Source organism: Chlorocebus sabaeus, chromosome 12 (assembly GCF_047675955.1).
Source record: "Chlorocebus sabaeus isolate Y175 chromosome 12, mChlSab1.0.hap1, whole genome shotgun sequence".
NCBI lineage: Eukaryota > Metazoa > Chordata > Mammalia > Primates > Cercopithecidae > Chlorocebus > Chlorocebus sabaeus.
The window spans coordinates 111,807,380-111,820,092 of record NC_132915.1 but is presented as its reverse complement, the minus strand read 5'-3'; the positions used below and the strand labels follow the sequence as shown (position 1 = coordinate 111,820,092).

General features: G+C 56.6%; 2 protein-coding genes across 3 annotated transcripts; one reads left to right on the top strand and one right to left on the bottom strand.

Annotated features, from left to right (window-relative positions):
- Positions 1 to 1,925: 1,925 nt before the first annotated feature.
- Positions 1,926 to 5,690, bottom strand: MRPS2 (mitochondrial ribosomal protein S2). The gene is made up of 4 exons (XM_008005705.3): positions 5,568 to 5,690; positions 5,203 to 5,355; positions 4,620 to 4,749; positions 1,926 to 3,056 (listed from the first exon to the last, which is right to left on the bottom strand). Exons 1-4 carry the CDS (start codon positions 5,608 to 5,610, stop codon positions 2,465 to 2,467), a joined length of 918 nt encoding a protein of 305 aa, XP_008003896.3. The 5' UTR covers positions 5,611 to 5,690; the 3' UTR covers positions 1,926 to 2,464.
- Positions 5,691 to 5,842: 152 nt separating this feature from the next.
- Positions 5,843 to 11,149, top strand: PIERCE1 (piercer of microtubule wall 1). Of its 2 annotated transcripts, none has more exons than XM_008005706.3 (3): positions 5,843 to 6,608; positions 7,651 to 7,729; positions 10,714 to 11,149. In XM_008005706.3, exons 1-3 carry the CDS (start codon positions 6,466 to 6,468, stop codon positions 10,900 to 10,902), a joined length of 411 nt encoding a protein of 136 aa, XP_008003897.1. In that variant the 5' UTR covers positions 5,843 to 6,465; the 3' UTR covers positions 10,903 to 11,149. The 2 variants fall into 2 exon arrangements, with proteins under 2 accessions (XP_008003897.1, XP_008003900.1); XM_008005709.3 differs by having other exon boundaries at positions 6,381 to 6,608; positions 10,760 to 10,920.
- Positions 11,150 to 12,713: the final 1,564 nt, after the last annotated feature.

Genomic DNA, 12,713 nt, shown 5'->3' with positions numbered 1-12,713 from the left:
GCAAATGGGGATCCTCCGGGCCTCAGGGGTGGGAGTGGCCCAGCCTCAGCAGGGATGGAAAGGTTCCTTGGCCCTACCCACCCCACCCTGCCCTGAGCCGGCTCTGCCAGGCCTGTCCTCTGGTGGCTGCCTCTGGTCTTCCCCACCGTCTGGAACACCAGCTGGTCCAGGTACAGTCCTGCCACAGTCCAGAGAAGGCCACCTCTAATGGGGTCTGCAGGCATCGTGGCCAAGGGAGGAAATGGCTGGGGGGCCCCTCTCCCCAGTACTGAGGCAACTCCCTTGCCCTTCCCCAGCCTCAGGCACTCTCACCGTCTCCTTTGGCCTCTTCTGAGGGCTCTTGGGGTTCATCTCCAGGGTGGAAAACTTGGAGGGCCCCTCCGGGCAGAGTCAAGGATGGGGTCAGCGAGACCACATCCCCTTAGCCCTCAACCCTTGTTTCACCCAGAGTCCCTCAGAATCCTGGGAGGTGGCTCTTTCCACTTCCGGAAGGGGCCCTTAGGCACAGCCTGGTTGTCCCAGCATGGCCCCCACGGCGTCTGCGCTGCACCCTTCCCGTCCCTCCCTGCCCCTCATGGTCACTGGTGCCTGCTTATCCACTGGGTCATCCCTTCGGCCAGGGCCCCTCTAGCCCTGGAAGCCCAGCAAGCGCCCACTCGTGGCTGTTTAGCGGGTCCTCGCCAGCCTGTGCCGGGCGCAGGGGCCAGCGGGAGGAGGACGGCAGGAGCCAGGCAGGTCATCAGCACAAGGTAAGGGGGACCAGTCGGGACCCAGGGAACCTGCCAGCCCCCATCATTCTTACAAGGTTTCTTGGGTTAGCCACAGCACTGCCTGGGCTGCTCCCCTCCACCTGGCCTCAAAATTCATGGCCAGAAGAGACCGCCCATCCCTCCTGTGTTTGCACCCCACTGTGTCTCCTGCAGTCCCAACCCCCGGGGCTGCCTGCAATGCCCTCCCCCGCCGCCGGTGGCTTAGCAGGGAAGGGCCTGGCCTGGACGCAAGCTACAAAGGCCTCTTCCGGAGGAGGCCCAGTCGCAGCTAGAGGGGCACCTCCTGGAAGCCCCCAATCAGTGCCCAGTGTTTGATACTGCTGCCTCATTGCCGGGGTCCTGGCTCCCCACAGCTGGCCTCCCCAGCATGGTGGGACGGGAGACCCAGCTCAGGGTATCTCACCTGCACACCCTGAGAGGGATTCCGGGGGGAGCCCTGGAGGGGCCCTCACTTCACCTGCCTTTATACACCTGCATCTTCAGACTTCGCCTTTGCAAATGAAAGCCATGCTGGCCAGAGACCAACCTGAAGCTCAGCTCCCTGTCCTGCCCACATCACAAACCCGTGACACCCCCAGCGACCTCTACCATGAACCCCTCGCCAGCCTAACCCTGAAGGGACAGGGATGGACGCTGGACTCCGGCCTCCCATCGCCCTGTGCTGCTCTTGCAGGGCAGGCCTTGCCCTACCCAGGGCACTAGACTCCATACAGCCTCGCTGCCCGGACTCTGCCGAGATGGCTCCTTGGGTGGTCAGGTGCATGGGGGAGGGGGGCCTAGGTCCTAAGCAGCTCGGGATGGGGCAGAGAGGAGGTTGCAGCTTGTCCCAGGAACACGGCTGTGTTCCCACAGGTGAGGGGTGTTAAGCGTCCCTGTCAGCACGTGCCCATCTTTCCTGAAACTGGGAACACACCAAGCCTGTTCTGATGAATGAGGCTGGCCGGGCTGTGGGCTTGTCAGGAGCTCCACTGCTGAAGATGGTGCCCTCTAGTGGCGGCTGGCACCTCTGCTGACCTCATTCATGCCCCTCACACACACAGTGCCTGTCCCATCTCCCATCACTGGGGCCCCAGTGCGTGCCTGAAAAAAAAAAAAAAAGCCATACCACATGGACGAAAGCAAACGCACTCGAGGCAGAACCCCAAACTCCAAGTCTCATTTTGCCCAAATCTGAGTTTTATTCTTGCTGGAATCAGGTCCTCTGGCCTGGCTGTCCCACCAACCCAGCTGGGAGCCTCCGAGCAGCTTGCCTGCAGCATCTCATTACAATACAGCCCCCTGGAACCAGGCAGCCAAGGAAGCAGCCCACCTGAAAGGCATTTAGATTGAGAAGAAAAACTGTACCTTCCTGACAAAGGTCAGGGGTCAGGGTGAAGGGAGGGCTGCTCGGATCACAGGGACAGCAGCGTCTTCCAGCAGCTCGGCCACACCAGCCATTGAAGTCCTAACTGCAGCCCAGGGGCCGTTCTGTGCACATCGCTCACCCTCTGTGCTCTGTTTCCCACAGAGCAAATGCAGAGGCAACGTCGGTCTGCTCAGTCACTGGTTCTGAGGCGGAACAGCGGATGTCTGCACTGTGACGTCAGCTAAGTAAGTAACAAGGACTGAGGATGCCGTTGACCCAGGGCTGAGGAAGGGGACTCCCAGCTCAGACAGGCTTGGCTGCGGTTGCTTTGGGAGGAGTTGAGTGAACATCACAGGGAACGGCTCATGTCAGCCCCAGGAGGGTGGGCTGGCCCCTGGTCCCCGGGCTCCTTCTGGCCCTGCAGGCGATACAGAGCCTCAACCTGCCGCCGCTTCTCCTTGGCCCGGGTGATGGTCGTCTGGAAGAGCCTGCAGTAGAGGTGCACAGCCGGCGGGGAGTCGTCGTTGCCGGGTACGGGGTAGGTGATGAGGCAGGGGTTGCAGTTGGTGTCCACGATACCCACCGTGGGGATGCTCATCTTGGCTGCGTCTCTCACGGCCACGTGCGGCTCAAAGACGGTGTTGAGCGTGTGCAGGAAGATGATGAGGTCCGGCAGGCGGACGGTGGGGCCAAAGAGGAGGGGCGCGTTGGTCAGCAGGCCGCCCTTGAAGTAGCGAGTGTGGGCGTACTCGCCACAGTGGCGGGCCGTGTTCTCAATCAGGTACGAGAACTGCCGGTTGCGGCTTATAAACAAGATGATGCCCTTGCGGTAGGCCACGTGGGCGGTGAAGTTCAAGGCCAGCTGCAGGTGCGCGGCTGTCTGTTCCAGGTCGATGATGTCCTGGTCCAGGCGGTTCCCAAAGATGTATGGCTCCATAAACCTGCCAGAGACCCCACCAGGGCAAGGGGGATGAGAGTTCACCGGGCCAACTCCACTGGCCCCTTGCAGGACACAGACGCCCACCAGGGACTCCCGAGCTCCTCCTCAGGGGCACTATGGGCTGGGAAGCACAGTTTGCAACGCTCCCCGTGTGGACAGACAGCAGTGCAGACCTGTCCAGGCCACCCCTCTACACGCCTCGTCTCATGGCTTAACCCCTGCGACCCTCTACTTCTTCCCGAGGGAGTCCTGATAGAACTGACCCCATATGGATGTGTGGACATCCAACATGACACCAAAAGGACATTCAGCCCCGTGCGGCTCACGGGGCAGCCCCCTCCGTCACTCTCCTCTTCCCGAGGCTTTGAGGACAAGGCCCCGCTGGGGTTGGACTTAGGGGGGTTCTCTGGGCCAAAAGCATTAAGGAATCAGGGCAGGCGTGGCCAAGCCTGGGAGGAGAACCCTGATCCAGGGCACTGGACTGCTGCCGGCCTGAGCTGAGGAAGAGCGGGGCATGGGAGACACCCCTGCCTCTTGGTGTATGGCTGGCGAGTCATCCACATTTGCGGTTCCCAGGTCCTCACCTCCAGTCTACTCCCACTGGGTTCTGTCCCTTCCTCTCAAGCAACCCTGCCCATGAAGACACTGGAGACCTCCATCTTACCAAGGTCACACCCTTGAATTCACTTCTTAGCAGCATCAACAGACAACCACATCCCTCTACCCTCAGCTGTCCCTCTTCACTGACTCCAAACACTGGAGTGCCCAGGGCTCCACCTCCGACCTCCTTTTCCGATGCTCTGGAAACACAAGTCCCCGATGCTGATGGCTCCCTAGGAGCCCATCCCTCCTGGTACCCGTGTGACCTCTCCACTGGGGCAGCTAAGAGTTCACACCTCATAGGAACCAAGCTTGTGATGGCCCCCAGGTCCCCCCCAGTTTTCACCATCTCAGTAACCAGCACCAGGCTCCAGGCAAGGAGCAGGTGTTTGATCCCTTTGGCCCCAGCCACCTCCGACCCCAGCCCAAGGCCCACTGGCTCCACCCTGCTGCCTCGTGTCCACCTGCTGCTCTAGCTCTTCTGCTACTGCGATTTAAGCCTCGCCACCTTCACCCTGGACACCCACACCAGCTTCCTCCCTGGCCTCCCACCTGCCCCTCCCATCCCCTCTCCCCGCAACAGTCAAAATGACCATGTGAGAATACAGGACCAGTCACTCCTCCTCCCCACAGCTCAGAAAGCCCTGCCCAATCCACGGGGGCCAGTCTCACAGGCTCTGCCCTCAGCCTTTCCATTTCTGAACCCGTGGAGTTCTGCATCCCCCAGCAGGCCTGCCCTACTAAGGGCTGTGAGCACCACGCCAAGGCACGCAAGAGCCCCCGCCAAGCTGGGGAGTGAACTGCTGCTTCTGTGTGGGGCTCCGTGTTCCCATGTGGAGGAGGAAGGGCTGTAATCACCTAAAACTGACATGGGCCAGTTCAAAAGTGGTCCTAGAACCAGGGCAGGTCCCAGGTCCCAAGCCCTCCTGGGAACCGCTACAGCTCAGATGGGGGTGTCACCTACCTGTGCCGACAGCCAGCTTTGTGTCCCAGATGCACCCGGGCATCAAAGAGGCTTCTCACGGAAAACAGTTCCTTGACATTGAAGAAGTCAGAGTGCTTGAGAGGCTCATTCAGAATCTTGTCGTTGAAATCTACGGCAGGGAGGAGGAGCGACGCTGTGTCTCCCACCCTTGGCAGCAGAAACAGGCAGAGCGCAGTTCCCGCCCACCCCTGCTCCCAAGTGCCTCCTGTGACACCGCGGTGGGCAGCCGGGAGCCCCCCAGCCCCAGGAAAGACCTGAAAGCATAGGGACCTTTTCAGGAAACAGAGGGCTGGAGCCAGATTCTGATCCCGACCTTGCTCCTGGGTGAGCCTGGTCGAACCTGGTCAACCCCGTCCCTTGGTCTTACTTGGAAGACAGAAGAGAAAAAGAGGGGCCCAGCGGCTTTCTCAGGTCTTTCTGGCACCTCCCCACCTTGTGGTCTCAGGTGGCCAGCACGGGAGGGGGAGGAGCCCGGCCGGGCGCGCAGTTTCGACCACGTGCAGCGCCCAGGCCCCTGCAGGGTTCGCATCTCCCACGACTGCTGGCCTCTCCTCGTTCCTACCTGACTCGGTTGGGCGCCCAGTGTTACCGGTGCCGTCCTCGGACTCGCGGATCACAGGGGTCGCCGCGCTTCCAAGCGTCCTGCGGCTCGGCCGAGCAGGCCCGGGTGTCGCCTTCCCGAGGAACCCCAGCCAGCGCGACGGGGCCCGGGCACCTGGCGGAAAGCAGACAGAGGTCCTGGCGCCGCGTCCCGGATGCACCACGCCCGCCCCCACCGCAGCCCTAACGGATCCCCTCTGCGTCCCCGCGCCCTCCTCGAGTCCCCTCCGCGCTCTCCCTGGGTCCCCTCCGCGTCCCCGCCGCTCCCTCGGGTCCCCGCGCCCCCTCTGCATCCTCCTCCCCAGGGACCCGCAAGCGCGCGCTCACCCGCGCCGAGCATTCGGGGCAGCGCGGCCGGGGCGGTCGCCATGGCGGGGACGCGGGGCGGAGCGAGGCCTCCCTCCGGGCCGGACCGAGCGGCCTCCCCTCCCGCCGCCGTCCGCGCGGGGCCGCAGTGCCGCCTACAGGCCCGGAGGAGCCACAGCGCCGTCCCCAGGCTGCTGGGACCTCCCTGCGGGGGCGGGGCAGATGAGGGGGCAGGGCCCGGGGTCCCGGGCTGGAGAGTCTCGGGCCAGGAGTGGGGCCACCGTCCTCGTCTTGCAGCTCGCTCCGCCTTGCTAATGGGCCCGGCCAGCCCGGCAGGCCCCTGACCTTTGGGGGAGCCCGCTGGGTGATGGGGACCCTCGCCTCCCGCCACGTGAGCTGTGAACCACGTCTCGCTCAACCTCTCGCTCTCCAAAACTGTTTTTAATATTTAAACGATATTTGACTTAGAAGAATTTCATAAAGTTAGCAAGATCTCGGGTCTCAATTTAGACTCGGGGTGCTGAGGCGCATATCATCCCTGGAGTACATTGCACAGCAAGCGTCCAATCGTTGTCTGCCGAGTGGACCTGCAGTGCTTAAACCCCGTCACCCGGCTGGCGGGGTCCCAGGGCCTGGGGTTCCTTTCGCCCGGGAGTCCACGCCCCCATGCTGGGGTGACCCGGTCCCCTCGCGGGTGGCTGGGGGCCAGGGGCTGCCCCATACGACGGTCCCAGCAGGGAATCTCTCGCCGTCCCGACCTTCCCGGTCCTTGGGGACTAGCTAGGCAGGTTCCCCACCCGCCCGCGGAGGAGCACCGCCCAAGCGCGGCGCCTTTAAGGTCCCTCCGCTCCGCCCCAGTCACGTGACCTGGCCGTCGCTTGGCAACAGGACGCCACCGAGTCCCGCTTTTCGAGGCGCAATGGCGGAGGAAAGCCCCAGAGCGTGCGCGGAGCCTGTGGAGCCCAAGGCCACGGCCCCGCCTGAGAGGACCAGCGACTACTACCGCGTAAGCGCGGACCTGCCGGGCAGGTTCAACAACCCGGGGTGGTTCCGGGGCTACAGGTGAGGAAGCTGGGGCGCGCCTGGTCCTGACGTCCACTGCTCCATAGCCCAGTGTGTGAGAGACCCCGCAAGACCCCCAAGGTCCTAGCTGCAGAAATCAAGAGGATCGAGGGGTCATCCGGGGCCCGCGCTGTCATCGCCCACTAGTGAGCAACGAAAGTGCTCCCCAGAGCCTCATACAAGGAAGTGGGACTAGGGTCAGTGAGGGGCAGGGCCGAAGGGGGAAGAAAACCCAGTTGTGGCCTCAGCTCCACTGTTTTGTGCCGGGTGAGTCTCCTCGCCTCTCTACCCTGAAACCCCGCTGCAGGGCGTGAGCACAGCAGCACCTGCAGCAAGTCTACGGTCTTGCTGTAGACTCAGCCAGCTGTGAGCTGCCACAGGGCATTGCAGGCTAAGAAGCAGTAAGAAAATTCCTGTAGGCAGGTGCAAGCATCTTGCCGTGCTCACACATTTGGTCCCTCAACAGTCCTCTAGGGCAGGGTCTGTTAGTATCCTCGTTACCCCATTGAGACGACTGGAATGTAGAAAGAACAACTTGGCCAAGATCTAGGAGTATAAAGTAGAGCTAAGGTGTGGGCCTGCAGCCTCTCAGTAGCCTGTCCTACTGACAGGTAGGGGCAGTGGTACCGAGAGAAGCATGACCTCAGCGAGGGTGGGGGCTAAAGGCAGAGGGACCCTCTGGGTGGCAGGGTCTGGAGGCCTCCGCTCCTGACAAGCTAAGTTACCCAGAAATTGCAGCATGTGCCAAGGTCCTGCCAGGGCTGGGGGTCAGCACTTGCTGGCTGCCTGCTCTTTAGGGCTTTGGCCTGCCTTGGAAGAGGAGGGATAGTGGTGAGCAGAGGGGGCTGGGGAGGCCGGGCCGTTCAGAATGGTCATCAGCCAGGTACTCCCAGAGGCTGCCTTTGAGGCTGCATCACCAGCCCAGGCACATTGCTCTTTCTTTGGGGGCATTTCCAGTGGAGTGCTGTCAACCAAATACAAGACTGTGGTTTGTGCAGAGTTAGATTAAATGAACGAAAAGAGAGTGTTTCTCATCTACCAGGACCCAGAAGGCTATCTCGGTGTACAGGACCAGTAACCAGGCTTACGGGAGCAGAGCCCCCACTGTGCATGAGATGCCCGTAAGTGGGATGCAAGATCGGGCATGGGGGGGGGGGGGGGCGGGGGGGCAGCCTCAAAGAAGAGGCTAAAAACCTGGGGTTCTCAATAAGTCAACAATGAGACGGGGAGGGGTGCACCCAGAGAAGAGGCCAAAGTTCCAACATCACAAATGGGGAGGAGGGAGGTTCCCCAAATCGTTTTTGGGAGAGGGTAGGATAGAACTAAATGAGTGAATGAATTTGGGAGTGGAGTGTTTTAAAAGAGGAGGATATAGACTTGCTGACATCACCCTGTCCCCACACCCCAAAGCACACGCACAGCAGTCACACACACACACGCAACCATCTCCTGCAACTTACAGTGCTCAGTTCTGAGGCAAATAAATGAAGGGCTACTTTTTTTCTGGAATTACACTTTATGAGATGTTAACGTGTGACCTTAAGAGGGCAGTACTGGCTGACAGCACAGCTTGTGGGTGGGCAAGGTGTATTGTGGGCACAGGAGCCTGTGGGCCACTGGGGAAGCCAAACCCTTTTTGAACTTGACCTCAGACTCCAGGATGACCCTCCTAGAACCTCCTCACACCAAACCCCATGAAGGTCCAGGTGAATGGACAGAGGGGCTAGTGCGGTGTCTCCTGCACACCTGGGACACTGGGCCAGCCATTTTGGGGTGAGAATGTTGTGGGTGTTTTTTCTTTGTCAAAGCATTCATCATTGAAAAGGTCTGCTGAGTGCTTATTTAGTTGTGTTGTGTGAGTGACTGAGCTCTGGTGAGAAGATTACTTACCTGAAAATGCTGGAGCACTCTCCCATAATCAAACGACCCTGAGTTTTCCCTGGGGATCAGGTATTTCTATGACAAAGACCAGACACAGCTGGGCGCGGTGGCTCACGCCTGTAATCCCAGCACTTTGGGAGGCTGAGGTGAGAGGATCACTTGAGGCTAGGAGTTCAAAACTAGCCAGGGCAACGTAGTGAGACCCCATCCCTACAAAAATAAAATAAAATAATTAGCTGGGTGTGGTGGCATGCACCTGTAGTCCCAGCTATTCAGGAGGCTGAGGTAGGAGGATTGCTTGAACCCAGGAGGTTGAGGCAGCAGTGAGCCATGATCGTGCCATTGCACTCCACCCTGGGTGACAGAGCCAGACCCTGTCACCAAAACAAACAAACAAAAAACCCAGCAAACTCACTAATATGGGTCCAGATGTTTTAGGTTTTATAAAAGGCCATGAAAAAACGTTCCTATTGTAAATGGTAGGAGCCTTCAGGTCACTGATGTGAGCAGGCAGTGGAATAGGAGGCATGAGGTACTCTTGACAAGTTTCCAAGGAGGTTTTCCTGCTTCTTATCCACCTGCTCCATCTGGAGTCTCTTTTCCAGTTTCGTGACCAAGGGTGGATGCCGGAGAAGCTGTTTACCTCCCATGTGAGAACAGGAGATAAATACTTTGCATTAAAAAGTGCACTGAAGGGCTGGGCGTGGCGGCTCACACCTGTAATCCCAGCACTTTGGGAGGCCGAGGCAGGCAGATCACCTGAGGTCAAGAGTTTGAGACCAGTCTGGCCAACATGGCAAAACCCCGTCTCTACTAAAAATACAAAAATTAGCCAGGCTTAGTTGTGGGCGCCTGTAATTCCAGCTATTCGGGAGGCTGAGACAGGAGAATGGCTTGAACCCAGAGGCGGAGGTTGCAGTGAGCTGAGATGGCGCCATTGCACTCTGGCTTGGGCGACAAGAGCGAAAACTCCATCTCAAAAAAAAAACAAAAGAAAGTGCACTGAAGGGAATTCCTCTCCATGATACTGCAAGGGTGGGTCCATGTCATGATACATTTGTCCCCCCTGTAGAATGTGGACTTTAGTTACTAATAAAGTATCAACACTGGCTTCACTGTAACAAATGGGCCACAGGAGTGCAACATGCTGAGGACACGGGACACTGTGTGCTGAGGGAGGTAATTTGGGAACTCTCTGTACCTTCTATTCAATTTTTCTATAGATCTAAAACTTATCAAAAACAAAAAGAAGTTTTCTCTTTGCACTTGTTTCTTGCCAAGGAGATGAAACATGAGACAGGATCCTCTAAGGACGACAGGTCACCCGCATAGGGCAAAATATTTGGCAGAGGTTCAGGCCACTAGCTTCAGGCTTCAGGAATGTCACAGTCACCTAATGATGCTGTCTTGCTAGAATAACTCCTACGGCTGGGTGCCCGCCCACACGAGTGGCCTCAGTACACCCCTTCTCAACCTCCATAGGGCAGCCCCTGCCCAGACCACTGGGCTGGTGAGGTGTGGGCATTGGTGTCGTTAAAGCTTTACAGATGATTCAGATGATTCGAATTCCCAGTGAAGGTTATCATCTTTTTTTTTTTTTTTTTTTTGAGATGGAGTTTTGCTCTTGTTGTCCAGGCAGGAGTGCAATGGCACGATCTCGGCTCACTGCAGCCTCTGCCTCCCGGGTTCAAGTAATTCTCCTGCCTCGGCCTTCTGAGTAGCTGGGATTACAGATGCCTGCCACCACGCCTGGCTAATATTTTTGTATTTTTAGTAGAGATGGAGTTTCACTATGTTGGCCAGGCTGGTCTCAAACTCCTGACCTCGTGATCCACCTGCCTCGGCCTCCCAGAGTGCTGCGATTACAGGCGTGAGCCACCATGCCCGGCCCCAGTTAAGACTGAAACCCACTGATGTGAATATCATTTCTATTCCATAGAAGAGAAAATGAAGTTCAGAGAGGGCTGGCAGCTTTCCCAGAGTAGCGCAGTGAGGAAAAACAGACCTGGGGGTGACTCCAGGCCTGACCCCCAAGGCGATGCTCACAGCCACATCCCGAGGTAGAGATGGCACACAGGTGGCCCTGCAGCCCACCCTTCTATCCCTCGAACAGTGCAAGGGGCAGTGTTAACAGCAAGTGCCAGGCATCGGGCATGGGTTAGGATGGTCTGGGGTGAGCCCATTCATCCGTGTTCATTCATCTGTGTTCCTTCATCTCTTCTAGAAAGTATTTTATCCAAATTCGAATAAATTTTCCCAACAACTTGCAGCGGGTGGAATGTTCCGGAACAACACTCTCAATGTTTACCTGGAGAAAAGCGTCGTGACTGGCCCTGATAACTACATCACCTCCTGTGACCGGCTCAACTTCCACCCCAGTTACAACATCAACAGGCCATCCATCTGCAATTGAGGGGCTGGAAACCCCCTCTAGGAGTCCTCTGACCCCAGGGGCCTCCTGGAAAATCATCGTCCCTCATCCTCTAGTCGCCCAATTGCGACGGCACACACTGTGCCGCCTTCCCTGAAAATATTATTCCGTCTGCGGAGTAGGAAAATGTGCAAACAGGGCTGTGAAGTCCTGCTATTTAACGTCTAATAAGTACATGGGGAAAGATGCTCATGGTTGATTTTGCATTAAAAACGTTGTCACATCCTGAGCTTCCGTCTTGTCTGACATTTGTCACGGTGCAGTGGGGCTGTGGCTCCCGGGGCCCAAGTCCTGGCCTGCGCATCAGGAGTGCTGGCGGCTAACTCCGCTCATGTCTATATTTGGGAGCCATGTTACCCACAAGACCAGTTAGGGAGCAGATCTCCCGTCCTAAAAGCACCCAGCACCCTGGTTGAGATCTGCACCAACCCTGCAGGGTTCCCACAAGGGCATGGGATGCCCCACTGGGGTGTGGGCGAGGGCCAGGAGGAGGAGCAGATGCCGCGTCAGCCAAGTCGAGGCTGAACAGGCAGGAGGGTCATTACTGTCTGAGATTACTCGAGGAGCACGGGTTGCAGGTGGACCTCCTCCGCCATGTTTGTGTGCTTCATGCTCCAGCAAGGGGCAGGGGCAGAGACAAGACTGGTGACTGCCCTTCATTGTGGAAGGGGGTGATGCAGACATGGGCATCCTCTATGTTTATTTTAAAATTTCAATAAAAAGTAAAAAAAAGCAGGCATGGGATTACTTGTATTTTGCTAAGGTGGGGTAATAACTACATTAAGTGGATTTTCATCTCTGTGTAGTCATAAATCCATGTTTACTATGAGTTACAGGATCTTCAATTTAAAAAAAAATTCTGTCTATGACATGGATTTTTTTCCCTCTATGAGAGCACGATGTGTTCATTATAGGAAATTTAGAAAGTGCTGAAACTGGAAAAAATAAACTCCTCTTATATACCATCAATAATATCTTGTGTATAGATTCTTATCCGCAGGGATTCTACTCACGAATCAGGGAAGAAGTTAAACATCACGATGGGTTATTTCTTCATATAAACTATTATTAATACACAAAAGCAAACATTTTGGCAACAGTCTTAATGTCCAATTTGGGATGGAAATGCTTCCCAGAGAAAATTAATACATTTAATTAAAAATATACAAAATTGGCCCTGAAGCCAGGATCTATGTAATATCTTTCTTCTGAGCTAAAAAACCAGCAGAGACTCCAGGCATCAAATTGAAAATGTTTTTGCAGTCATTCCTTAAAAATACCAGAATACCAGTAATCCCTCTGTGTTTAGCGTCTATTGAAATAAAAAAAATAATAATAACATGCCTTATCAATCAGGTTTCTCAACATGCTGAAAAGAATGCATTCCTGGCCGAGCGTGGTGGGTGGTTCGCGCCTGTAATCCCAGCACTTTGGGAGGCTGAGGCGGGCAGATCACTTGAGGTCAGGAGTTTGAGACCATCCTGACCAACATGGCAAAACCCCGTTTCTACTAAAAATACAAAAATTAGCCAGGGGTGTTGTGGTGCGTGCCTGTAATTCCAGCTATTCGGGAGGCGGAGGTTGCAGTGAGCCGAGATCACGCCACTGCACTCCAGCTTAGGTGACAGAGCAAGATTCTGTCTCCAAAAAAAAAAAAAAAAAAAAAAAAGCATTCCTTCCTCCACAGATGATTTTGAAAAGCAGGTTACAACCCCAGGGTAAGATGAAGCCATCAGGCCAAATGACTGAGGTTCTTTCCCTGCCAGCCTAGAACTGTTGAACACCTGCACTGC